At 51.6% G+C, this 25,511-nt stretch overlaps 3 protein-coding genes across 7 annotated transcripts; 2 read left to right on the plus strand and 1 right to left on the minus strand.

The window, feature by feature from the left end:
* The first annotated feature begins 2,992 nt into the window (after positions 1-2,992).
* SEMA4G (semaphorin 4G) lies at positions 2,993-16,566 on the plus strand. 3 transcript variants are annotated; one of them, XR_001593885.2, is made up of 16 exons: positions 2,993-3,081; positions 6,050-6,528; positions 6,626-6,774; positions 7,058-7,120; positions 9,588-9,686; positions 9,769-9,862; positions 9,983-10,096; positions 10,297-10,466; positions 10,550-10,719; positions 11,013-11,157; positions 11,319-11,541; positions 11,880-11,995; positions 12,137-12,294; positions 12,497-12,558; positions 13,952-15,011; positions 15,127-16,566. XR_001593885.2 is itself a non-coding variant. In XM_016120054.2 (15 exons), exons 2-15 carry the CDS (start codon positions 6,405-6,407, stop codon positions 14,779-14,781), a joined length of 2,517 nt encoding a protein of 838 aa, XP_015975540.2. In that variant the 5' UTR covers positions 2,993-3,081; positions 6,050-6,404; the 3' UTR covers positions 14,782-16,566. The 3 variants fall into 3 exon arrangements, 1 of the variants encoding a protein (XP_015975540.2); XM_016120054.2 differs by having other exon boundaries at positions 13,952-16,566; XR_001593886.2 differs by lacking the exon at positions 2,993-3,081 and having other exon boundaries at positions 6,412-6,528; positions 6,626-6,721.
* A 110-nt stretch (positions 16,567-16,676) lies between these two features.
* MRPL43 (mitochondrial ribosomal protein L43) lies at positions 16,677-17,895 on the minus strand. The gene is made up of 3 exons (XM_016120062.2): positions 17,717-17,895; positions 17,519-17,625; positions 16,677-17,399 (listed from the first exon to the last, which is right to left on the minus strand). The coding sequence occupies exons 1-3, from the start codon at positions 17,845-17,847 to the stop codon at positions 17,158-17,160; spliced, it is 480 nt and encodes a 159-aa protein (XP_015975548.2). The 5' UTR covers positions 17,848-17,895; the 3' UTR covers positions 16,677-17,157.
* On the plus strand, positions 17,510-23,148 carry TWNK (twinkle mtDNA helicase). Of its 3 annotated transcripts, none has more exons than XM_016120060.2 (6): positions 17,510-17,643; positions 19,752-19,878; positions 20,067-20,307; positions 20,462-20,569; positions 20,894-21,035; positions 21,948-23,148. In XM_016120060.2, the coding sequence occupies exons 3-6, from the start codon at positions 20,186-20,188 to the stop codon at positions 22,245-22,247; spliced, it is 672 nt and encodes a 223-aa protein (XP_015975546.2). In that variant the 5' UTR covers positions 17,510-17,643; positions 19,752-19,878; positions 20,067-20,185; the 3' UTR covers positions 22,248-23,148. The 3 variants fall into 3 exon arrangements, with proteins under 3 accessions (XP_015975546.2, XP_015975544.2, XP_015975541.2); XM_016120058.2 differs by lacking the exon at positions 17,510-17,643 and adding an exon at positions 17,947-18,034 and having other exon boundaries at positions 20,044-20,307; XM_016120055.2 differs by lacking the exon at positions 17,510-17,643 and having other exon boundaries at positions 17,965-19,878.
* The last annotated feature ends 2,363 nt before the right edge of the window (positions 23,149-25,511 follow it).

Here is a 25,511-nt window from a genome sequence, read left to right on the forward strand (position 1 = left end):
CGACTGGCTGGGAGGAAAACTTAACAGGCAAAACAGGCTTCTGAGGCACAGTGGAACAGTGAGACTACAGCATTGTTGCACTGGTGACAGTCCCTACTGAAGAAGCACTTCAGCTGTAATGTGGCCAAAATAAAGATGATACCATCTAAAGGGAGAGTGCTGGGCAAACCACAGGTGGAGATGGCAAAGCAGGAACAGAAATGCCTCAGTGAACAGGAAGCAGGACAACTTGACTAGACCAGAGTTCTTTTGCCTCAGGGAACCTCTGCTCAAGTATCAGGAGTTCATGCCTACCCCCTTCACCTAGGATCCCTGCTACAGTAGGTAACTGCTCTGTGCAAAGCCTGGAGCCAAACGCTGGTGTGTAGATGGCTGAGGACAACCAGCATTGCCCTCAGCCACTTTGCTACGACATTTGGGGAGAATAGCCTGGCAAAAACAAAACCTCCATTTGTGTTCTGTTTGTGAAATACACCAGAAGGTTTTCAAATGGGATCCTCACACCAGCCCTGTGAAGCAGCCAAGGTAGTGACTTTAAGGATGAGTAACAACCTCAAAGAAGGACCTGCCTATGTCCCAGGACACAAATTCATGGCTAAGGATTAATTTCTTAGTTTGATTTCAAGTCCTTTCCACTGTCAGTATATTTTATTCATATTTTATCAGCTTGATTTACCAAAAAAAAAAAAAATACCAATCAAAGGGGTTTCATATAGAAAGTTCCATTAATTGCCATCACATCTGATCATTTTATTAGGTACAGAGATTGAAGTGGGAGAATAGTAGAGAGAAATATGGTCAGAATCTACATTATCAGGTACTGAAGTAACTGCCCACTACAGTTTAGCAAGTGCCATACTAGAACTCAGCATTGTGAGTTGCATATTTTATTCATTTGAAAATGTATGATTTCTGAGTCTGCCATCAGAGTACCAGAGAAAAGAAAGGCTTGCCTCGTAGAGTGTAGGTGAGTGGGATGCTGAACCTACCACCAAATCACTTTGGCCTACTTGCCACCTCCAGAGGTACCCAAAGTCAGCACTGTGAGTTCTGTGAGAACATGAAAAACTGTGTCCCTTTGCCCACTGGGCCCCCCTGAATTTAACTTCTCTCCTGTCTGATACTTGAGGTCTAACAGTCTCCCTGCCCATCCTCCACTGTCACCCCCAACCCACTTTGCCACAAGGACTGCACATTAATTTTTTTTAACCGTGCCTTTCCCAGTCTTCCCAGATTGGACTTCCTTACCAATTCATCAGCTTTCAGGATTTTCTTGTGTGATCTTTTCCAAACTACTTACTAACTTTTCTGTTTCCCACTAGGATGTTTCATCTCATCAAATCAAATTTGTCTTTCTCATGCCCTTTCCCTCTGCCTACTCTCCCAACACAAACCTGTACATTTTCACCTTTGCTCTGCTAACTAACACACCCCTTCAGGTTTACCCTGCTTGCCTCTTAGGCTTTTCTAGTCCTGATTGTCTTCTCTGTAAACACGAGAATAATTTCAGGGCAAATTATTTAACCTCTTAGAGCCTGTTTACCCATCTATAAAATGAGGCTGTTAGTGCCTCGGGATAGAATGAGGGTACAATTTTAAAAAATGAAGCTGAGCATTCTGCAAATGTGTATGTACACTTAAAGCATTTCTCCCCAGCTACCTCCCCTCCGCATACACATCCTATTTGCAGAGTGCTGGGGGAGGTAGAAGTGTGATGTGGGCCCTGCTGTCTAGCAGTCTGCTGTCACACACAGCAGCCCAAACTACAAGATTGTATATGATGAAGTGCCAAACTGAGCTTTGAGGAATTTAGAAAAGGATGATCTGTCTTTCCCAAGGCATCTTCAGTTAAATAATGACGGAGCCACTTGAATCTTGTTCAAACTCTCAGGCCAGTGCTCATTCGCTTGGTCCCCTACTATCTGTCCCTCCAGAGCACAGACTCCTAGGCACATGCAAGAGTCACCTATGTCCCTGTATCCCTTATCATTTTGGTCCTGCTCTTGGGCCCATAGCAATACTGTCATAGATAAGAGATTAGGCCAGGTCATGAGTAGAGCTGGGGTTTGGGTCAAACCGTAGAGGTATCTTTAATAGGGGATGGGAAGGAGACATAGCCTGAGTTGAGGTGAAACTATAGGTCCAAAGATGGCATGTGAAGACCAGCCTAGTTCGGAGGTTGATTCTGGTGGTGCTTCCTAGATTGCTGGTAATAGGATTGAGCCTAGGAAGGACAGGATATTCTGTTGACTGGGAGGAGTGCACTGAAGGATCTGGAGTAACGTTGATGTCCAAGATGAGATGGAAGGAAGGCAGATGTCTGAGTGACCCAGTCTTTGAAGAGGGTCACGTCTAAGTTTTGATTGAGTGGACCAGGTGCAAATGGTTGTGGCTATTTATCCAGAAAAACATTTTCTGTGTGCACTTCTGGTCAAACTGTAATATCCCTCTAAACCTGACTCCCTTCACCCACCCACACCTCAGGCTGAAAGACCATATGAAGGAGGCCCTGGACCTCTGAATCAAGACCCTGTTCTGTGTTCAAAGCTGCCCCAATGCCTGGTCTCCACACACTGTTCCCCGCCGCATCCTAGTCAGCGGAAGAGGGGTAGCCGGAGAGTAAGAAGTGAGGACGGGCCCTCGGAGAGTTTTCAGCCCCCAGAGGACAAGCTTGCACGACTCTAGCAGTAGGAAAGTCAGAGGCATCAGGCATAGAGGGGAGAGAAGGTGGGCTATAAGCCGCAGAGGGAACTCGGAGGCTTGAGGCCAACACCAAGACACGATCCTGGAGCCGCGGCCGTTGCGGACAGGGTACCCCAGTTGCCGGACGGTTAAGTGGGATCCTTGGCCTTAAATGTCTCTATTGTATAGAGTAGAGGGCGCGAAATAAGAACTGTGCCCTTCCGTCCACCCCACCCTGTCGCGCCCGCCTCCTGGTCCCGCCTTCCGAGCCCCCGCCCCACCTCCGGCCCCGCCTCCACCCCGCCCCACCTCCGGCCGCGGCCCCTTCGCGCAGCTGGTGCTTTTGGGGCTGCTGAGCTGCGCGTCGCTGTCTCTATGGCCAAGGATCCGAGCGCAAAGGTGAGAGGCAGGGAGTGCGGGCAGCGGTGGCACCCGCGCCAGGGGGCAGGGACCAGGCCAGGCCTTCCACATGTCCATTCCACCCTCCAAGCTGGGCCAGGCCTTTCTCATTGCTAAGTCCCCCAGTCCCGCATAAAGGCTCTAGAGGGGCGCAGGCCAGGCCTCGGGCCGCACTGGACGCAGACCCGCCACCGCAGAGTCGGGGACCCGAGCGAAACGAGCCCCGCGTGACGAACACTGTACCCGGGATCTGGGTCATGTCTTCTGGTGTCTGGCGGGATCGAAGGAGAGCTTGTCCTCAAGCTGCAGCAGTAGAGACTTGAGGTTAGACCTAAGGAAAGGATAGAACTGGAAAGATGGTGGAGAAAGGAGGTAGCGGGGGAGGGGCTCTCCGGAGAGACCACCATTCTATTAGGCAGAAGGAGACACCGCCTATGCTAAGCAGGTGGACATCTGGGATGAAGGTCGAGAGCCTGCTGATCCTACATTGATTTTGTTCGGGGGGAGGGGTCCTCCCCTCCTCAGTTTCCCCTGCCCTGGGATCTGCCTAGTGGGAAGGTGATCAGAGTTCAAGGGGCCGGCCCTGGGGAGGAACCCAAACTGTGCGACTGGGGGTGGAGTGTGAGGTGTGGACTGAAGACCTTGAAGCCTTGTTGGAACTGGTGTGTGTGTGTGTGTGTGTGTGTGTGTGTGTGTGTGTGTGTGTCTCTCTCGGGGCGCAGCGGGGAGGGGGGGCGCCTCCGCCCCTCCGTTTAGCCCCGCCCTCTCCCAACAGGTTAAATAGGGGCTGAGAACTCGTGCCCCACTCTCTTATCTAGAACTGCAACATACTTGGGTGTAGAAGAGTGCTAAGTTAGGCACTCCATGCATCTTTCTTTTGTTAAAACCAGGGGCATCCTCCCCTCTGTTAGGTACCTCTTCTTCCCTTGCAGAGCAGACTTGGCCTATACACCCATCCCATTTGAGCATATGAAGTCAGAAACCTCTCTCCATCTCCCACACACACAAAGACATACACTTGGTATCTGGCCTTAGAATTGGGACATTTAAGAAGGGAGGCAGTGCTCTGCTCTGCATCTCACCCTCAGTGGACACTGGCAGCCTCCGAGCTTGCAACGATAGCTGGCCCCCTGTATGTACATACGCTTGTTTCTACGTAGATGTAATTGTGTGTTTGAGGACTATGTGAACACATGTACTTGACCCCTTTATGAACATGATGATAGCTGACCCACTGTGTCAATGAGTTAGTAGTGTCCATGTCCCTCCACAGACGTGTGTATGTGCGGGACCCTTCTGTGAATAGGTGTACAATCTTTCATATGCATATGTGTGGGTTTTTAACCCTCCTTGTTAACCTCTGAGGCTATGTGACCTGATGAATGAATGGACATGTGAATACAACCTTACAGGTGAATATCTATGAACACATGTTGCAGACACGTGTGCACAAACCTCCCTGTGAATGTGCATGTGCATGACTCTCTTGTGAATACATGTGTTCATAGCCTCTTGTGAATATATGTGTGTACATGTATGCATGCGTATCACCCTCCCGTGGGCACATGTGACTCCTGTGTAAACCTGTGTAAGTGTGCCATGTACCACACTCTGAGTGGTTCCTCTGACCTGGGGTGTGTTCCCCCTGCCCAATCCGAAGGACTGATCTCTCATAGTTATCTGTCTCCTCAACCCTTTTGCACTAAGAAAATAGGAGGCCCAAAAGGTAAACAGGTGTGCCTCCACAGTGAGGGGTGGAGTGTGGGCAGTTTGCCTGGGGCCTCCTACTGCCCCAGCCTCTAAACCAGTAGCTGATGCCCTTTCTGTGGTCTAGGGACCCTTTTCTCTCTACTCATACTCCATTCTCCCACTCTGGGCTCTGCCCACTACAGTGGTGACCTTTACCTCTTAAATAAACGCTCCAAATTCCTGTTCTCCCTCTGGCCACCTTCCTAGTCCCTCCCCTCTCTTCAAGGCCACATAGTTAATATTTGACCTAGAAGGGAGGGGAGAGGCCAGTGACACCCCTGACCCGGTCTGTGGGCATCTAAATGAGATTGGGTGGGTCAGGCTTCCTTCATGCCTAGCCCAGTTCAAGAAACCTTCAGGGGCCACCTCAGATATCAGGCCTGTTACATAGCTCAGTATAACCCCAATCTCTGTGCCATGTACCACATTCTGAGTTGGCTTGAGGGAGGGCCAGGTGTGAGAATAGTCTTCAATATATGCCAGGGGAGGTGACCAAGAGCTCAGGGATCCCATCATTCACCTTTTTCTTGTTGTTCATGTTTCAATTAAATGGGTTTGCACATTATAGCCTCCTGCATAAACATTACACCCATGCAGCCAGGGGATCTAGACCGCCCCCCCCCTCCCCCAATGCCTGTGAATGCCTGTTTGCAGGTAGGGGCATGTGTAGATGCCTAGCCAGAGGATGCAGTACAGACTCGAATGGGCAGGGTGGAGATATGCACCCCCTCAGAGAGGAATGCCAAGAAGTATCTAATTAAAGAGAAATTCCAGAGAGAGCTCTCAGGCCAGGGAAAAGAAAAAACAAAGGGAATACTGGATAAAATAAACAACGGCCCATTAAACATCTCTGCTCAGGCCTTCCTGCATAAGGCACCCCTGCAGGCAGCAAGGCCAGCTGCTGCCCATTCGGGGTCTGAAGGCAGTCTCTCTGAGATCCTGAGCTCCACCAAGATAGAGGTGTAGCTAAACTTCTGACTTGGTCAAAGGAGGGCTATTACCTAGGGTTTGAGTTGGGGGAAGTCTCGGACCTGTAAAGAGGACAGGTTCCACCACGCAACTTCCTGCATCAGAATGACTGTGAGTCCATCCCGACGTGGGAGTTCTGTGAATGCTGGGCCTCCTCCCTTCAGTACCCCCTGAAGTCTAGGAGAAATGTCATCTACCTTCCACCCACACATACATCAAAGGGCTTTTTTTTTTCCTGTTTTTTCTTCAGAAATTGGACCTCAGAGAACCAGGACTAGCCCTGTTGTCGGAGCAGGGTGACCCCGTCAGTGACTTACAGCCCCTCTATGACCCCCCAACTCCCTCTCACCATGGAGTTTGTATTTGATGCAGATAGACAGCGTGTGATCCGTCCATTCCTCTGACCTCTTACCTAGGATTCCATGGCCACACAATCCTGTGATTCCATGCCTCCCCAATTCCAGGACCCTCCCTGGCCCCATGACGCCTGACCTTCCAAGTGACCCCCCAGGACTTTGACCCCTGTGACTATTCTTCCCATAATCTCCTTGACTCTGGCCCTAGCTCCCCTTGAGAGTATTGTTGGTCTGGGCCTCCCCAGGAAGATGTGGGGGAGGCTCTGGCCCCTCCTCATGAGCTTCCTCGCAGCAACTGCAGTCCCTGGACCATCACTGCGGAGACCATCCAGAGAACTAGATGCCACCCCACGGATGACCATCCCCTATGAAGGTTAGATGTCCTCACCAACCTCAAAAGGCAGCAGGAGCCAGGGCAGGGGGTTGGGAGGCAGCCCCAGAGCTGGGCTCACAGCTTCCACTCTCCCCAGAGCTCTCTGGGACCCGGCACTTCAAGGGCCCAGCCCAGAACTACTCAACACTGCTACTGGAGGAGGCCTCAGCAAGGCTGCTGGTGGGAGCCCGAGGTGCCCTGTTCTCTCTCAATGCTCACGACATAGGAGATGGGGCTCACAAAGAGGTCAGCCCCTGGCACTTGGACCACTCAGAGGTTCTCCAGCTTCATCCAGCTCCCTGGGACCTCAACTTTCTAGAAATGCTGCCAGCCTTCCAGAGCCCCCTGGTCAGACAATGCTGCCCTTCCCAACCCAGGTCTCCCTTACTCTCAAAGCTCCTCCTGAAACTTACCCCTAACCCAATTTCCCCACTCCCCTGGAGCCCTATCACCTGGTCACACAGATAATGAGGAAAGGCGAGCGTATCGGGGTCAGTGCATCAGCCTTCTATCATTTCCCCCTCTCCAGATCCACTGGGAAGCCTCCCCAGAGATGCAAAGCAAATGTCATCAAAAAGGGAAAAACAATCAGGTATGTGGTCTGCCCTGTCCCCAGCTCCTTTCCTCTTCCTCAATTGGAGATGTCAGGGTTGATGGGAACACCAATGGACAGTTAATTATCAGCGAATCAGTTGCAGCAATCACAATAAACATCGTAAGTACTGTTGGTGTGGCAAGCCCCGGGTGCAGTACTTCTAATCCAAACATCTGGCGGTCTAATAAATTGGTCTGTGATGGCATCTTAATCTCCTCTGGGCTCCCCAATAACAATCATGATAACAATAAGTAATCTCTAGTAAGTGTTTACTTAGCTATTATCACCTAATTCTAAAACAACCCTATGAAATGGTATTATCCTCCATTTTAGAGATGAGAAAAAATGAAGCTTTGGTCAAGGAATAGCTCAAGAACTCAGTATCCCATGGAGGGGTATTGGTGAAGCCTTTGCTAGCTAAAGAACAAGTGTCTTCAGGGGTCTTATGTCTGGCTATGTAAGAGAGCCATCTGGACAGCTTTTTAAAAATACATATTCTCAAGGTCCACCAGCCCAAGGATTCTGATTCAGTGAGTCAGGAATGGTGCTGGGACAGCCGTATTTAAAGAGATGCCTCTAGGAGCTTCTATCAAAGGCTGCTTCTTGGTGTAGCGTGGGTAGAAAATGGGACTAGTAAGGCAGGTGGAGCCCAGGTCATGGAGGACTGTAAATGCCCAGCAGGGGGTTTGGATTTTATTCTATAACAGTGGGTATCCTCCCCATTGAGAATTTCTACTTTAGAGACTCTCAAACTTCAATGTGCACATGAATCACAAGGGTATATTATAAATGCGGATGCTAATTAAGTAGGTCTGGGAACAGCCCAAGATTCTGCAATTCTAACAAGCTCCCAGGTTAAGCTGACACCGCTGGTCCCTGGACCTCACTTTGGGTAGAGAGAACATTTCCCAAAGCTTGTTTTGAGGAACTTTAATTTTCAGTAAAAATGGTTCAATGATCAGATGAGTTTGGGAAATGCTACATGCTCCGTCCCATGATGCACAGCAATCCCTTAAGGCTCTGAGAAGTCCTCAGTAAAGGTAGGTTTTACCCATGGTTTCCAACTTATTTCACCACAGATTTCCTTTCTCCTCTCCCCATTATTAAATGTAAGCATCTTGGGAAAACATTACTATAGGAATATTTATTCAGCTCCAGGCACTAGATGGATTAAAATGGAGGCAGGAAAGGCAATGGGGAGGTTGGGGGCATTGCGTGGGTCAAAGGAGGGAGGCCTGAGCAGGCTGGTGGAGCGGATGGATGGGTGACAAAGTACTGCACCCAGCAAGGGAGCAAGATGCAACAAAGAAGCCTGCGTGGATTCAAATCCTGGGTAACGGGCAGGAGGAAGAAGCATTAACAAGGCAAAGAAGTCAAGTGGGTGACAGCTCAAGGCATTTGAGGGGTAGAGAAGGCCAGTGTGTCTGGAGTAGAGTGAATGAGGCCAGAGGAAGGGGCAAGGCACTATCTTGCAGGGCCGGGAGCATGTGAAACTCCATGTTCAGGACTCTGGTGAACCACTGACGGGGTTTTAAATACATCAGTGACATGATCTGGTTTACATTTTTAAAAATATGCCTTGGAAAGTGGGTTGCAAGTCTGTGCCATTTGGTAGGATCTCTCTGGAAGGAAACGTCAGACAATGCTAACAGCAGTCTCCTTTGAAGACAACAGGGATAAAAAGGAGACTCTGTTTACAACATACACCTTTGCATCTTTTGAATTTTACATTGTGTACAAGTATTCCTCATTCATCGATTAAATAAGTCATTTTTATAAAGAGTGGCAGAGCGTTGGGAGAGCTGTCAGGTAGTAATTTGGACTCAAGTGGGCGCAGTGGAGGGGAAGTAGGCCAAGTCAAGAGACATTTAGGACAAAGACTTAATTAGGGAGCAGGACTGAATGTGGGGGTGAAGAAATGGGAAGCAGCGAGGACGACTCCTGGTTTCTAGACTGAGTAATAGGAAACACGAATGAAGAGAGATGGGAAAGACTAGATGAACAGGTTTAGGAGGGAAGATGCAGTTAGGGAGGAGGGGATGAACTTGCTTTCTGACAGGATGAGTTTGATGTGTCTATGGGATATCAGGTAGAGAGGGGGCTGGAACCTGGGGATGGATTAGGTAGTATCACTCCAAAGGGGGTCTAGAAGCTCCAAGATTGGTGGACATTGCTAAGAAGGAGATGTGAGAGAAGCATCTTAGTATGGTGAGAACCTGGGAGCCCCTGAACTGGGAGTACAGGAGATACAGGAGAAGCTGGCAGAGTATATCAGATAATCCAAGAGACAGAGGAGTTAAAGGACAGGGAATATTCTGTGTTCTGGGAAGTAGGAAGGCCCACTGGGATCTTGGAAAGAACTGTGTCCTGTGGGTGGGGATAAGAGCCAGACTATAAAGCTAGACTACTGGAAGAGGCTTCTAAGGAGACCTGGGACCCATAACCCTCCCCCATCTACCCACAGACTGAGTGCTTCAACCACGTGCGATTCCTGCAGCGGCTCAACGCCACTCACCTCTATGCATGCGGGACTCATGCTTTCCAGCCCCTCTGTGCAGCTATTGTGAGTATGCCTGCCTCAGCCCTTGGGCCTTTACCCCTGCCTGTCCTTGGAACCACTGATTTCTGGACTCTCATTCCCCCAGGATGCTGAGGCCTTCACCTTGCCAACCAGCTTTGAGGAGGGGAAGGAGAAGTGTCCTTATGACCCAGCCCGTGGCTTCACAGGACTCCTTATTGGTGAGTGTGCCCTTCTCCCCACCCCAGTCTCTCATCCACAAGCTTGCTTGCTAGGACTTGCCCCCCATGTGTATTATGTGCCTTGTTGTATATGACATGCCTGGCATATCCCTGCCCCAGATGGAGGCCTCTACACAGCAACGCGATATGAATTCCAGAGCATTCCTGACATCCGCCGAAGCCGCCACCCTCATTCCCTGAGGACTGAAGAGGCACCCATGCACTGGCTCAATGGTTAGGAGGATGAGGCACAGGATGATGGGGGGCAGGGGACTATTTCTTCATCTTTACTCCCTTGGGCAGTTGACCATCCTTTCCCCAAATCCCCAGGTGAGCCTGCCTATTCCTTTGTATCATTGAGTGAGGAGGGGTGGGAGATTGGGAGAGAGACTCCCGACGTATCTCAGAAGCCACCTGAACTGCCTCACCTGCAGATGCCGAGTTTGTATTCTCCATCCTGGTACGGGAGAGCAAGGCCAGTGCAGTGGGTGATGATGACAAGGTTTACTACTTCTTCACGGAGCGTGCCACTGAGGAGGGCTCTGGCAGCTTTGCTCAGAGCCGCAGCAGCCACCGTGTGGCCCGTGTGGCCCGTGTGTGCAAGGTGAATAGGACTGAGGTTGGGGCAAGGGTATAGAGGCTGAACTTCTGACGCTGGCCTCTGACCCCATGCCCCTACCTCCCTAGGGTGACCTAGGAGGGAGGAAGATCCTGCAGAAGAAGTGGACCTCCTTTTTAAAGGCGCGTCTCATCTGCCACATTCCACAGTATGAGACACTACGTGGTGTCTGCAGCCTGGACGCTGACACATCAGCCCGCACGCATTTCTATGCGGCCTTCACGCTGACCACACAGTGGTCAGTGCAGGGATACTGGGGAGGCAAGGAACTAGGGATAGCATAGGAGCTGTAGCAGAGGTCATTGAGGATGAGATAGGATCCATTGTTGGGAGGGCTGGCTACAGAGAGGATTTCAGGCACATCCAGCTAACTTGGGAACAGAGGCTACATGGCCTATTGACCTTCAGAAGACCCTGTGGGCCTGGAGTTGGCATTGACCAGGGCAACAGTGGGCTCAAGGCTGGGAAAGTGGCAGGGAGGCAGGCTCCAGTCAGTGTAACTCAGCCCTCTTTCCTATGTCTTATCTCTAGGAAGACCCTGGAGGCCTCAGCCATCTGCCGCTATGACCTGACCGAGCTGCAGGCTGTCTTTGCAGGTCCCTACATGGAATACCAGGATGGTGCTCGGCGCTGGGGCCGCTATGAGGGCAGGGTACCAGATCCTCGGCCTGGTTCAGTGAGTACCCAGGCCTGGGGCCAGTACTGAGTAGGCAGAACCCCTGGAAGGAGCAGGAGGGTCTGGCCTTATAGGGAGGACAGGCAGGAAGACAAACCTTGGGATGGATAGTAGGACTCTTGTGGGGAGTCCTGAGGTTCACCACCCGTCTCCCACCCCAGTGCATCACAGATGTGTTGCGCAGCCAAGGCTACAACTCATCCCAGGACTTGCCATCGCTAGTCCTGGACTTTGTGAAGCTGCACCCACTGATGGCTCGGCCCGTGGTACCCACGCGTGGAAGACCCCTGCTGCTCAAGCGTAGTGTGCGCTATACACACCTTACAGGGACACCTGTCACCACACCTGCTGGACCCACCTATGACCTGCTCTTTCTGGGCACAGGTGCTTCTGACCCCTAACCTAAGCCCTCTGGTGACTATTGACCTGTCCTTGATCCCTGTTGACCTCTAGCCCCTGGATGACCCTTGATCACAAAACACTGGTGACCACTGGTTCTTGGTGACTGCTGACTCCTGTCACCAACTAGTGACATTTGACCTCAATCACAATGCTTTCGAACCCAATAATTCCTGCCACGATAAGCCCAAAGTTCCCAATGTCCCAAGGGCCTACAGCTACTGGCTGAATCCTGTCCCTGACCTTATGGCTCCCAAGCTGGTCTCATTAGACTATTGCAGTTTTCATTGCTGGGGTCTGACCCTCTGCCTCTTCCATACCAGCTGATGGCTGGATCCACAAGGCCGTGGTCCTGGGCTCTGGGATGCACATTATTGAAGAGACACAAGTGTTCAAGGAGCCCCAGTCTGTGGAGAATCTGGTTATCTCTCCTATGCAGGTAGCCCCTAACTCATGACCCTCAATATGGCCTTTTGGAATGGCGCGGGGCGGGGGAGTGAGGCGGCTGGGAAGTGGCCGTACATGTGTCTGTAAGTGGGAGCGAGGGTATTGCTGATCAGCTGTCCTCTCTGGCTCCCAGCATAGCCTCTACGTAGGGGCCTCCGGTGGAGTCATCCAGCTACCACTGTCCAGCTGCTCCCGCTACCGTTCCTGCTATGACTGCATCCTGGCCCGGGACCCCTACTGCGGCTGGGACCCCAGCAGCCAGGCCTGCATGGAGACCACCTTAGCCAACAGGTCCCAGGGTAGCAAGTGGGAGGTGGTAGGGGCTATGAGGGTCCTGTGTGCCCAGAGCATCAGGGCCTGAGGGGAGGAGGATGGCCTACCCGGCTATAGGGGGAGTGACAGCCAGTTGTTGGTAACAGCCCCGTTGACAATTCCACTGGGGAAACCGAAGCCCATTTTCTCTTGTTCATGAGTTCTGCTCTTCGTTCTCCAGGACGGCACTGATACAGGACATAGAGAGAGGAAACAGAGGCTGTGAGAGCAACAGAGATGCAAGTAAGTGACATTCACGTGTGTGTGGGCCTGGCTGAATTTGTATACATATGTATGCATCTAAATGGCTATGTCTGTGCACTTTCAGTGTCTGGGACAGAGTAAGTGTTCAGCAAACAGTTGTTTCCCAAAAGAATTATAAATGAGGAAACAGGTTCAAGGTGTGAAGTTTCTTGTCACGTCTGGGGCTTAAAGCCAAGTGTGTGTGCCAGGGGGCAGCACTGGCAATCACATGATCACAATTAAGTATAATTTCTACTGGTTTTTGTTGCAAAAAGAATCATCATAACTCTGACAATAGTTTGAAGGATAATGAGTGCTACCCCAAGGAAGAGCAGATGACTGCACTGATATCTGAAGGAGGAACAAAAGTTAATGATCATAGCTAATATGTACTGAGTACTTTCTCTGTGCCAGACTCTGATCAAACACTCACATGCACTCTCATTTATTCTCACAACATTCCTATGAGAGAGGTGCCGTTATCATCATCCCCGCAAGGGGCAACTTCTCTGAGGCACAGGTAGAATAAGTAAATTGTCCAAATCCAATCAGCTGTTAAGCAGCAGGGTCAGAATTCAAATGTGCTTCCAAGCAGTTGGACTGGAGTTTGTGCGTTGGATCACTGCTATGTTCTCTCCCTGCAAGTTAACTAGGAAAGTAGGAGACATGGGGAGAAGGATGACACCCAAGCAGAGGGAACAGCAGGCAGAGCAAGCTTGGCGTGTTTGAGCAACAAGAGGCTGGAGAAGTGGGCAGGGACAGTGCTACTGTAGGGGAGTGGCATGATCAGCGGAGTGTTTTTAAAAGGTCATCCCATTGCTGCACAGAGAATGGATTAGATGGGGACCAGAGTGGACCAGCAGCTGGAGGAGAGAAGCGAACAGGTCTGAGATAGATTCCAGAAGCATAATCTCGGTTGGCCCAAGAGGGTTAGATACAAAGGTGAGGGGGAGAAAGAGGCAAGGGAGACTCCCAGGTTTCTGACTTAAGCAACTGAGTAGCTAGTGGCACCATTCACGGAGATGACAATTCAAAGGAAAGACCTGGTGAAGTTTGGGAGGGAGCTTTGGCCATAGTTCCTGTCACATGTCCAAGAGACCTCATATTGATGTCCAGCATGTAGAAGATATTCAATTCTGACGTTCAGGAGAGAACACTGTGCTGGAGGTAGAGGTTAGGCATCACTGGCAGATGTCGGGAATTGAAACCAGAGGGAAGGGCCAACGTGAACCTCCTGTGCAAGCTTAAGTGCAGAGAGCTGGGCTGGGTATCTCCATGACTCGATTCTGTGCTTGGTGCTAGAGACATAACAGTGAACCATCTGGCTTGCCACCTCTAGTGCCCTTCCTGGGATAGGCAGGCATTGACTGTTCCTATCTTCCACTCCCTCCAGGGCCACCGCCACCGACGAAGACCCGCTCTGTGCTCCGGGGTGACGATGTCCTCCTGCCATGTGACCAGCCATCCAACCTGGCTCGGGCATTGTGGCTGCTCAATGGAAGCATGGGCCTGAGTGATGGGCAGGATGGCTACCGTGTGGGTATAGATGGGCTGCTGGTGACAGACACACAGCCCGAGCACAGTGGCAACTATGGCTGCTATGCTGAGGAGAATGGCCTCCGCACCCTACTGGCCTCCTACAGCCTCACGGTGCGGCCAGCCACGCCTGCCCCGGCTCCGCAAGCCCCTGCTATGCCAGGAGCACAACTGGCACCTGATGTGAGGCTGCTCTATGTGCTAGCCATTGCTGTACTTGGTGGTCTCTGCCTCATCTTGGCTTCTTCCCTCCTCTACGTGGCCTGTCTTCGGGGAGGCAGACGAGGACACCGACGGAAATACTCGCTGGGTCGGGCCAGCAGGGCAGGGGGCTCTGCTGTGCAGCTGCAGACAGTCTCAGGCCAGTGCCCCGGAGAGGAAGATGAGGGTGACGATGGGGAAGGGGCAGGAGGCCTGGAGGGTGGCTGTCTCCAGATCATCCCTGGGGAAGGAGCCCCGGCCCCACCACCTCCACCACCCCCACTGCCACCAGCTGAGCTGACCAATGGGCTTGTGGCACTGCCCAGCCGGCTGCGCAGGATGAATGGCAACAGCTATGTGCTCCTGAGGCAGAGCAACAATGGAGTGCCGGCAGGACCCTGCTCCTTCGCCGAGGAGCTCAGCCGCATCCTGGAGAAGAGGAAGCACACACAGCTCGTAGAGCACCTGGATGAGAGCTCTGTCTGAGCCCAGCCTCCCAGGACGAATGCTCTTCCAAGCCAGCCTGTCTTGCCCCAGGCTGGGCTGCTGCCTCCCCGACACAGTCACCTTACCTTCACTGCCCCCCAACTCCAGGCCCTTCTCCCAACTTTTTGATGTCCCTGTACAGCTGGCCAGAGTTAGGCCCAGCCAAGGCCCCCTCCTCGTCTCCACAGATCCATCTGTGAGCAGCCCAGGCCAACCGGTGCTCCTCAGAGGTAGGTACTCCCTCAGGTTCTGCAGCCCGTTCTTGTGGCCTTAACCTAAGCACCCGAGAAGAGAGGACTCCATCCTCATGTTGCATTCGTCTGCTCAAACCCTTCTTTCTCTCAGGCAGGGCTCTGCAGGTCCAGAGGGCCTCAATGTCACCATCCTCTGCATGGCCCTATGTGCTAGATGGTACTGATACCAGACAAGACCTCTGTCAGCTACCAGAGCATCCTGAGCCCTGCATACATTCAGATGTGCACATGGAAGAATGTCTATCAGCTGGGCTGCAGGGCCCCCACCCTTACCTTCTGGTACATTGTTTTTCATCCCTTCTGGACTTTGGGTACCCTCCCAATTGCCACATCCCATCCTATCTAGTCCTCTTCCCTAGTCCTAGTCCTAGCCCCTTGTGTGTGGTGACCTCATTGGCAAGAGCCTAAAGAGGTAAGACCTTCATTCCCCTCTTCTCCCTTAATGTGCTTGAGTCAGCTCCCTCACCCTACCTTGGTCACTCCCAAGAGTGACAGAGTTCCAGGCATGTCCCTTCCCCACACACATGTGCTTACATTTCCACTCACATGCACCTTCTGGGCCTCCCCTATCTGTTGAGTTTGGTCTTTTGACATTTCAGGAGAGCCCTCTTCCATTAAGCTATCCTTGAAGACATTTCCCTAGAATGGGTGACCGACACTGCACTCAATGAGCCAGCTTTCCTTTTAGGGACCAAGCATTTGCTACCCTTAGACCAGAGCAGGGGAAGGAGAGATCTGATGTCTCACCTGGCACATGAAGCCCGTTCTTGGAACTATGCAAAGGGCAGAGGCTGGGAGTTTGGATGCTTGGCTCCCACCCCTGTCCTACCTCACCGGGGCACTTTCAGGGTCCAGGGGCCTCTGAAGTCTCCAGGCCCATATGGGACAATCAAATCCTGACTGAGCTCCCCCATTCCCCTTGGGTGAGGATGACTGTTATTTTTGTAGCTGAGAACGTGGAATCTCACGGATTTTTACTGCCCTTTACCCATCCTCTCCCACCTCCACCCCACAATGAATGTATTTATTGTGAGAACAGCTACATTTCTTTAGGAATGCCCCCACTCACCACTCAGGTGGGCGGAACAGGCATGTGACAAAGTGGGGAGCCTGGGCTCAGCTCCCCTACCCCCTGTTGGTTAATAAATACCCTCTTTTCCCCACAGCTGAGTGGTCTGCTTGGTCTCAAATGGCCCTCCCGACTACCAGGGAGGGGACAGGCTTCTGTGCCTATGGTAAAGGTGCCGCATGGTTGGCTCTGCTCCCCATAAAAACCATTTGTAGAGGAAATTGGGATCCTCAGCTTCTATCTGGGTTGCCCTGGGCAATAATAAAGGGTATACAGGCCCTTCTTAAGGCTCTCACTATTCACTGATCATGGGGATAAGAACACTACAACAATTCAAGAATTCATACAACAGTTTCTAGTTTTTTACCTCCTTTTCCTCACCATCCCCCTCCCCCCATCCCTAGAAGATGCTGCCCAATTCACTCTCTCCAAGGGTCAGGCCTAGATTAAATCATATGGCCTTTGATATTAACCATCCTGAAGGGTTACTCTATGTTCTGCTTCTGGTTTTATAATGAAAAATGGGGTTACATTTTAAAATGCACATATTTTGAAGTAAGACCTCAAGTGTGTCCCCTGAGCAAGTTTATTAACCTCAGTTTTCTAATCTGCACACAAACATTTACACAGATATAAAGTGCCTAGCCCAATGCCAGGCTCACAGCAGAGTATAAAGGGCCAGCTCTCTCTAGCTCAATGGTTGCAGAAATAGGATATCAAAGACAATAGGATTTTTCAGAAACCGGACTGGAAATCCCGCACTGTGATCTGAGATTACTGCTATCAATTTGGATTTCAGAAAGGAAGACCCTTGTAAAATCTTGCAACACTCCTGGATTTCAATAATGTCAACTGGATAAAATTAGGAGACACAAAAATCACTGATCCTCACGGTGGGCACAAAAAAGAAACAGGCATTGATTCTTTATCCCAAGCAAAAGCTTCGGTATCAAATTCCCCTTTTGTGGGCTCCATTAGTTTGCCTGCGCTTGGAATCCCCTGAACTAAAAGAGGAAGAACCACCTCCACTGGAACTGAAGTTGGAGCAACTCTTCATTGCGCTTGCACCTGGGCTGGGGCAGGATCCTGGACCTCTCGGGGGCGCAGCCCGCCCCACGTTGTTGGTTTGTTGGTGAAGGGGTGCCACTGGCCCTGGATGCTAGGACTGTCTGTGTGGAAGGGCTTGCGGATGCGGATTATGTCCAAGCCCGACTGGTTCGCCAGCTTCTGCACCAATGTCGTGATCTCCTCGACCGACTTGCAGTTGATGCTCTCCTCACGCACAGCCCCGTTAACTGGACGAAGGAAGGTGGGAATAAGAGGAAGCGGGCCGGTCAGGTGTCAGACGAGGGGAAGGAAGTGGGCCGAGCCACCCCCGGGGTCAACCCTCCAGTCCCCGCCCGGCCCTGCTCACGGTATTCGGCCACGACTCTGGGCACACAGCACGGCCGCGGATTCACGTATATTACGACCCCTGGGTTCCGTCGGGCGAAGTTGGCCACCTCCTGTTCCACGAATTCCCTAAAGGACCCGAGAAGGGTGAGCACGGTGACTCCGGACCCAGGGCGACCTCTGCCCGGAGTCACACCCCCGCGCCTTTCGCCCGGCTAACCTGGCGCCGCGGGATGAGGGCGCGTCGCGGCTGAGGCTTAAGCTGAGACGCTGCAGCTGCTGTACGTAGCGACCTAGCCCGTTGTGGAGGACACTGGTCAGGAAGCGGCTCGGAGTCCCCCGCGCCGTCATGACTCCAACTCGCTCACCGCGGAGCCCAGCCCCGAGGAGAGGAGGCGGGACTAACGCCCAGGTTTCCGGTTCCGGGGACACCGAGCTAGGGGGAAGTTTTGATTCCGAGGTCTTGGAGAGTGGCGCGTGCGAGTGACCCACGTTGCGAGCAAAAGGCGTGAGACAAGAGTGGTGGCACGTGGCCAGGGTCAGAACGCCGGAGCTCTTGGCAGTGGGGCGGGGAGAGACACGCGGGCAGGTGGAGAGGTGGCGCGGAGAGGGGCGGGAGCCGCACCGTGGCGCTCTAGTCGCGTCGAGTCCCCTTTGAAGGAAGGAGCTGCGAAGAGGGCCACTAGTTGGTGACCTAGAGCAGAGGGACTCCTGAAAGGACGCAGAAGGCTGTAGAGGTGAAGACGACGAAGAGACTCCCTGGAAGGCAGTAGTGATGGAGAGATAATCTTGAGAAACCTTATCGGTGTGGGTTGGCTAAGGGAGAAGCTGTAAAACAGGACCAGAGAGGTAGGGAGCCCGGTAGATGGGTAGAGACGTGAAAGGGTCTTATAGGTGGGCTTGGTTTGAGGGGCAGCCATGTAGGGGGGCAGGAGAGATTTCAGAGAGATGTATATGAAGAAATTTGGAGAAGTTTGGAGAGAGAATTCAGAGAGATGTGTATGAAGGAGAAGTTTGGAGAGAGCAGCCACCTAGAGTGAGCTCTTAGAATGCTGCGTGGAGGATTCCTGACCTAGTGAAGGCACTGGAACCAGGCACCTAAGGCATTTCAAGTAGGGACTTTCAACATTTGACTAGGAATGTGGGTCTTCCTCCGAAGTGGGTACCCCCTCCGTATCTTGTTGTCCCTGCGTGGGGAGTGGATGGGTCGGAGGGGCCTGCCCCGGAGCTTGGTCCCAGGACCGCCTCGCAGGCGGTACAGGAAGGAGGCCCTCCCAGCCTTGGAGGTACCAGTTTTGCCTGTAACTGCAACTGAAATCCGCCAGTACTTGCGGGCTCATGGGATCCCATTCCAGGATGGCCACAGCTGCCTCCGGGCACCAAGCCCCTTTGTGGGAGCCTCACAGCTCAAGGACCAGACTAGTGCTACCACTTCCTTTAGCCTCTTCATTAACAAGACCACAGGCCGCTTTCTCTGCATGACCAGCCTAGCCGAGGGGAGTTGGGAAGACTTCCAAGCCAGCGTGGAGGGGCGTGGGGATGGGGATAGAGAGGGAGTTCTGCTTAGTGAAGTCCCAGAAGCTGAGGACAGTGAGGAGGTTCGGAGGATCTGGAACCGAGCAATACCTCTGTGGGAGCTGCCTGAGCTGGAGGAGGCCCAGCTGGCTCGTGTGATGTTTGGCCTTACCAAAGTGACAGATGACACATTCAGGCGTTTCAGTGTGCGGTATCTGCGGCCTGCTCGCAGCCTTGTCTTCCCTTGGTTCTCCCCTGGAAGTTTGACATTACGAGGCCTGAAGCTCCTAGGGGCTGAAGGCCAAGGGGATGGAGTGCGCTACGTAGAGACCACCATTCCCCGGCCTGGTGCCTACCATAATCTATTTGGATTACCACTGATCAATCGTCGAGATGTTGAGGTGGTACTGACAAGTCGTGAGCTGGACAGCCTGGCATTGAACCAATCCACAGGGCTCCCCACCCTTGCCCTTCCCCGAGGAACAGCCTGCTTGCCCCCTGCCTTGCTCCCCTACCTCGAACAGTTCCGACGTATTGTGCTCTGGCTGGGGGATGACCTCCGGTCCTGGGAAGCTGCCAAGTTGTTTGCCCGAAAACTGAACCCCAAGCGGTGCTCCTTGGTACGGCCTGGGGACCAGCAGCCCCGTCCCTTGGAGGCCCTGAACCGAGGACTAAATCTTTCTCGAATTCTACGTTCTGCCCTGCCTGCCTGGCACAAGTCTATTGTGTCTTTCCGGCAGCTTCGGGAGGAGGTACTAGGAGAACTGTCAAATGTGGAGCAGGTAGCTGGCGTCCGCTGGAGCCGCTTCCCAGACCTCAATCGTCTGTTGAAGGGACATCGGAAGGGCGAATTGACAGTCTTTACAGGTGACCCTTTGGGAAATCACTGCTCAGGGTGGGGGCAGAGGATCAGGTGATAGAAGCACGTGGGTTTCGGCCACTGTAAATTTTGAAAAGGAGGCTTTTCCTCCCAACTCTGAGGCCCTCCTCCATGTCTTGGTTTCAAGAGTAGGAATTTTTTCCCTTACCCAGGTCTATGTTCAACTCCCCTGCAGGGCCGACAGGCAGTGGAAAAACGACATTCATCAGTGAGTATGCCCTGGATTTATGTACCCAGGGGGTGAACACGCTATGGGGTAGCTTTGAGATCAGCAATGTGAGACTAGCCCGGATCATGCTGACACAGTTCGCTGTGGGACGGCTGGAAGAGCAACTGGACAAATACGATGAGTGGGCCGACCGTTTTGAGGACCTGCCCCTCTATTTCATGACTTTCCACGGGCAACAGAGCATCAGGTGATATTCCCAGGCCTGGGGTCTTCAAAGAATGGGAGGGCAGGAGAATAGGCCCCTGACTGAGACTGAGTTCAGGATGCTGGCTTTCTGCCTGGGATGGTCTGGAGACTACTTCTAATTAACTCTTGAATTCATTGCCTCTTTCTCTTCCCAGGACAGTAATAGACACAATGCAACATGCAGTCTACGTCTATGACATTTGTCATGTGGTCATCGACAATCTGCAGTTCATGATGGGTCACGAGCAGCTGTCCACAGACAGGTGACATCCTCTTGTCTAGCTGGAACCTACTTGAACACACACATGTCTTCTCAGGCAGCTGACCTCTAGACATATATACTATACTCTCTTGTTTTATGACACATGGGCATGTATATCCCACCCCATGTGTATTTCTGTCTTCATAGATGTGTGGGATGTGGCAGCTGGAAGTATGGACAGGGACCTAAGTGTGAGTCCTTGGGTAGAGGGAAGTAGAGTGAGGTTGTGTGCTTTGTGGAGTCGTGAACGAATCAAGAGTATGTGTATATTCTTGTCCTTTTGTCTGTGTCTGATAACTTCTTTGCTTTGTTGGGGTTGGGGCAGGATTGCAGCTCAAGACTACATCGTTGGGGCCTTTCGGAAGTTTGCAACAGATAGTAGTTGCCATGTGACGCTGGTCATTCATCCCCGAAAGGAGGATGATGATAAGGAACTACAAACAGCATCCATTTTTGGCTCAGCCAAAGTAAGTGGCCTTTAGAGGATTCCAAACTTTGGAAAGTGGAGGCGGGGCAGTGACCCGAGATACCCCTCAGTCAGCTTTAAATCATCTTGATTGTCCATCAGGAAGAGGCAGCTCAGGCCATAACATAAGGAATACAGAGGCTGATAATAGTTGGTTCTTTGCCCTCCTGACCTTCCAGAAGCTCACATCCTCTAATGGGGAAAACAGACAGTGATTACAACTTGGTATGATAAAAACTATGATAGGCAGCACAGATATTTGGGAAACAAAGGGAAAAGACATCTGAGTCAGCCTGGGACATCTGGGAAGACTTCCTAAAGGAAGCGTCAGCAAAGGTTGGTTTGAGTCTGGCCAACAGTAAGTGTTAAATAATCAAATAAATGGGAGGGCCTTCTGGGCAGCAGGAGCAGCCTAATCATGGAGCTTCCAGTGGTACACTGAGTGCCTATACATGCTAGGCCTGGACTGGGCACGGAATACAGGGCAAGGAGCAAAAACTATGCCACAGTGGAACAAACATGGAGCTGGGGAAGAGAATAACACTGAAATGGAAAGATGGTGTTGCTTTCTATATTTATGGGGATCAAAAATGGTCTGTCAGAGGCAGTGTGACATTTAGTCCAAGGCCTCAATGAAAAGCTGGGGTTGAGTGGGATGGCGAGCTGTGGAGAAATGTCACAAGCAGAGGGAATAGTGGGTATAAAATCTGGGACAGCAGCAAGGTTGTCAAGGAACTGGAAAACTCAAGTGGGTTGCAGCATTGTGGTCAATAGTTCAAAGAGCTTTGATGAATTGTGGAAGTGCTTTTTCCTTTCCTCATTCTTGCCACTTCTCCCTGTACCCTCAACCTTCTTTTCTGCTTCTCTCATATGTCTACTCACTGTTCCTTCATCCTCTGCCCCCTGTCTTCAGGCAAGCCAGGAAGCAGATAATGTTCTGATCCTGCAGGACAGGAAGCTGGTAACTGGGCCAGGGAAACGGTATCTACAGGTGTCCAAGAACCGCTTTGATGGAGACGTAGGTGTCTTCCCACTTGAGTTCAACAAGACCTCTCTCACCTTCTCCATACCACCAAAGAGCAAGGCCCGGCTCAAGAAGATCAAGGATGACAATGGACTAGTGGTCAAAAAACCCTCTTCTGGTAAAAAGGGAGCTGTGCCTCAGAACTCTGACACTTGCTTTCAGCCAGATTCCTCTAAGCCTTCAGGGTGAAGGCAGTGCAGAGCTAGACACTGAAATGAGCCTTGACAGAACAGGCTGGGGCATAGACTCTTTCTTGGCCATCTGCTAGGCTGCCCCTTTCTTGCGGTCTGGTCTTGAGCTGTGGACACTTCTCAGTCTGAGGGGCCTAGGGCAGGATCCCGTAGTGAGAGAATTTAACATATATTTGAGAACTTACTATGTGCCAGGCTTCATTCTAGGTCCTGGGAATACAGCACTGACAAGACATATGAGGTCCCTGCTTCCATGGAACAGGCAATCTGGTGGAGGGACAGATAAGCTAATGAACCAATAAACACAAAACATAATTTTAGATAGTGAAAAATGCTATTTTAAATATAAAACGGTAATACGATAGAGCTTACGGGCTAGTTTAGATTAAGGTCTGAAATGGTGGCTCTGAGTATAGGACATTTGAGCTGGGACCTAAAGAACTATTATTCAGGCATGTGAACATTTGGAGAAACAGGGATCCCGGTAGAAGGAAACGTAAATACAAAGACCCTATGCTGGGAATGAGCGAGTTGAGTTCAGAGCAGTAGGGTTAGGCCCCCTGAACCTGGAGAGGACTGGGGCGACTTCTTGCCAAAATTCCAACCTAGGCTTTCAGAGCCCAAGGGTGACATGAGTACCAAGCTCCTCTGCTCCCTGCCCTGAAGCCTGCTTTGTGGTGGCATTTGCTACCATTGGATCCTAGGTGCTTGGCCCTGTAATATCAAGAGTCCAAAAGGTGGAAGCTTGGCCAGAGAGCCAAGGAAGGAAGCTGTGAGCCCAGAGTGCCCGCCACCTGGACACATTGTATAGTATGCTGCCTCAGACCACTGGAGTAGATGCAGTCATAACTTTTGTAGAGCCTTTTCTAGTTTTATTGAAAAAAAATTTTTCCATTGTCTTTGTTTCTGTGCTTTTTCTTATTTGTCCACCAGGTGTCTCTGCAGTCTATAACGGGATTTTTTTTCTCATTTTGAATGAAATGTACATAGGTCCCCTCCCCCACCACATACCTTCCCAAGGAAGCAGGAGCATTAAAGGGCCTTCCCACATACACACCCTTACACTGCTTCTTGGCCTGGGGAGGACAGGATGGTGCTTCTTTATCCCTATTTTCCATGAAGATCTCCATGTGATCATTGGCAGAGGTGTGGATCAGCAGGCCACATGCCTAGGCTCTGCCTGACCAGCTGTCCCTCTGTGATATGAGCCACTCTCCGACATCTCTCAATGTGGACTCAGCATATTCTTATTTGGTCCCTGTCCATTTCCTTCCTCCTTGTACCTTCTCAGCGTTTCTCTTACGTTAGTGTGTGTTATCTCTGAGGACTCCTGTTTAAAAAAGCAGAACCTAGGCCCAGCTCGGCCCAATGCTCATACACACACAGAAATTTCTAATTCTGAAGGTTTGAGGAGAGGTATAGGATTTTTCATTTTTAACAAGCCCTGAAGGAGATGGGAAAAGTAACCTAGAGACCCTGTCGGAAGTATTCCTAATGGTTACATTTCTCATCTCTTCTGATATCCTGAAGTCCCACGTGCCCTTTGGATTTGCCTGCAAGAGTGGTGAGAATGCAGGATTATTATTATTTTTTTTTTTTGGTGGGGAAGGGGACTGCTGAGGAGAAGACTTTCATAAGGGTTGGGGTTGGTTCCCTGCTCCCTGGAAGTAGGGTTGCCTTATCAAGGTCTCCCTGTCAATCTAAGAGGGAACTTCTAGGACCTCTAGGACCCTATAAAAAGGTCTGAGGTCTCTGGTCTTTTATATGTGAAAACTGGCTACAATTGTCTCCTGAAACAGACCTGGAGCAAAGCTGTCTCTGGGGGTGGGAGTGGGGGAGGTATAGTTCCTCCAGGGCCTCCCTTCTTGGGGGTCTCTCCTAGACTGGCTGGAGCCAGGCCTCCTAATCCCACAGTAATCATTCCCAGCCGCTGGCTGGTCTCGGCCTCATCCAGGGTCTATAACACAAAATCAGCCATGCCTTCCAGATGCACACCACTAGGTCAGTCCTACCTATAAAGACATGAGTTCCACATTCTGTTCTCCCCAGAATGCCTGGTATGTTCTCAGGAAATCTTTTAGGAGTTTCCATCAGGGGAACTTTTTGAGGTCTCTGTGTGAATCTGGGATAGAGGGATAGAAATGCACTTGTCTGTTTAGCCCCATCCTCCTAGCAGACCCCACATAGCACAAACCAGAATGATGGGGGGAAGGGAAGCTAAAGCTTTCCCAGCCCCACACCCTACAGAAGCACATTCCATTCCACACCTGTCTTAAACTCCTCACATCAAGATGAGCCCAAAATATTTTCAGAAGTCCCTGGAGCCTAAAAAGCAGTGAGGGATCCTTGGGTCCTATGTAAGGGCTCTGGCAGCCACTGTCTCTGTACCCAGCCAAAGAGTGGATTGAGGCAAAGTACTCTGCCTACGTCCAATTGGATGTTAAGAAATCTCCCTCAGAGTTCAGGAAGGGCCTGGCCAAGCAAGCTCCAGCTAAATCTGCAGCCCTGTCCTCAAGATTCATTGTCACACTTGGCAGTGAGGGAGCTTCTTTACTGTGGATGGGTTTGAGAAGGGTCAAAACTCACTGGACTTCTGCTGCTCAAGTGCTCAGGCTGTAAATATAGCTCAGACACCTGTAGACATCACAAGCTGCCTTGGGTGCCATGGAGCAAGGGAATCCTAGGTGCCTCCCTACAATACCAGCCAACTTCCTGTTTGTGCTTGTGGGTGGAACTTTATGAAATCTAAGGGAGATCAAGTCATGCTCAGGGAGGGGGTGCGCGGAACGGGCAGGTCTGCTCACCTGGGCAGACACCTACTCCAGAGCAAGGTGCTGATTCTTGGGCAACTCCAAACCTATGTCTGGGGGAAGGAAGGGGGGATCGGGTCTGTTTCGGTGAAACCCGAGCCTTCTTTGTCTGCTTCCCAGGGGTCTTCCCTGAGTCTGGGGAATGGGTCGAGAGTGGACCAGGTTTGGCTCCCTCCAGAGCAGGGGTGGTGGCAGAAAAAGCCCTATAGCCAGCTTGTTTAGTGCAGCCAGGTAGGTAGCTTAGCTCTCGGTCATGTGCAGCTCGCCCCTTCCTCAGGTCTAAAGCCAGATTCAGTAAGCTGTTAAGTCAGATATCAGAAGGAAGCCTCGGGCCACCGTGGAGCTCCTGCTGGGTAAGGGTACTGGGTCGGCTGTTGGGGGGGAGGGGGGGTTGCTGGACAGACCACTCCCTTCCCTGGGTCGGGGGCGCGGCCTTCAGCGGCCCCGCCCCG

The sequence above is a fragment of the Rousettus aegyptiacus genome, unplaced genomic scaffold (assembly GCF_014176215.1).
Source record: "Rousettus aegyptiacus isolate mRouAeg1 unplaced genomic scaffold, mRouAeg1.p scaffold_m13_p_6, whole genome shotgun sequence".
In the NCBI taxonomy this organism is placed as follows: Eukaryota; Metazoa; Chordata; class Mammalia; order Chiroptera; family Pteropodidae; genus Rousettus; species Rousettus aegyptiacus.

Bases quoted from the DNA above. Each gene is read 5' to 3' on its own strand.
- SEMA4G (XM_016120054.2), top strand. From the start codon at position 6,405: ATGTGGGGGAGGCTCTGGCCCCTCCTCATGAGCTTCCTCGCAGCAACT. The intron at 10,467-10,549 runs GTGAATAGGACT...CTACCTCCCTAG, and splicing joins GTGTGGCCCGTGTGTGCAAG to GGTGACCTAGGAGGGAGGAA. The intron at 12,559-13,951 runs GTAAGTGACATT...CACTCCCTCCAG, and splicing joins TGAGAGCAACAGAGATGCAA to GGCCACCGCCACCGACGAAG.
- MRPL43 (XM_016120062.2), bottom strand. From the start codon at position 17,847: ATGACGGCGCGGGGGACTCCGAGCCGCTTCCTGACCAGTGTCCTCCAC. The intron at 17,626-17,716 runs GTTAGCCGGGCG...CGGGTCCTTTAG, and splicing joins CCCTCATCCCGCGGCGCCAG to GGAATTCGTGGAACAGGAGG. The intron at 17,400-17,518 runs GTGAGCAGGGCC...TCCTTCGTCCAG, and splicing joins CAGAGTCGTGGCCGAATACC to TTAACGGGGCTGTGCGTGAG.
- TWNK (XM_016120055.2), top strand. From the start codon at position 18,636: ATGTGGGTCTTCCTCCGAAGTGGGTACCCCCTCCGTATCTTGTTGTCC. The intron at 19,879-20,066 runs GTGACCCTTTGG...ACTCCCCTGCAG, and splicing joins CGAATTGACAGTCTTTACAG to GGCCGACAGGCAGTGGAAAA. The intron at 21,036-21,947 runs GTAAGTGGCCTT...CCCTGTCTTCAG, and splicing joins CCATTTTTGGCTCAGCCAAA to GCAAGCCAGGAAGCAGATAA.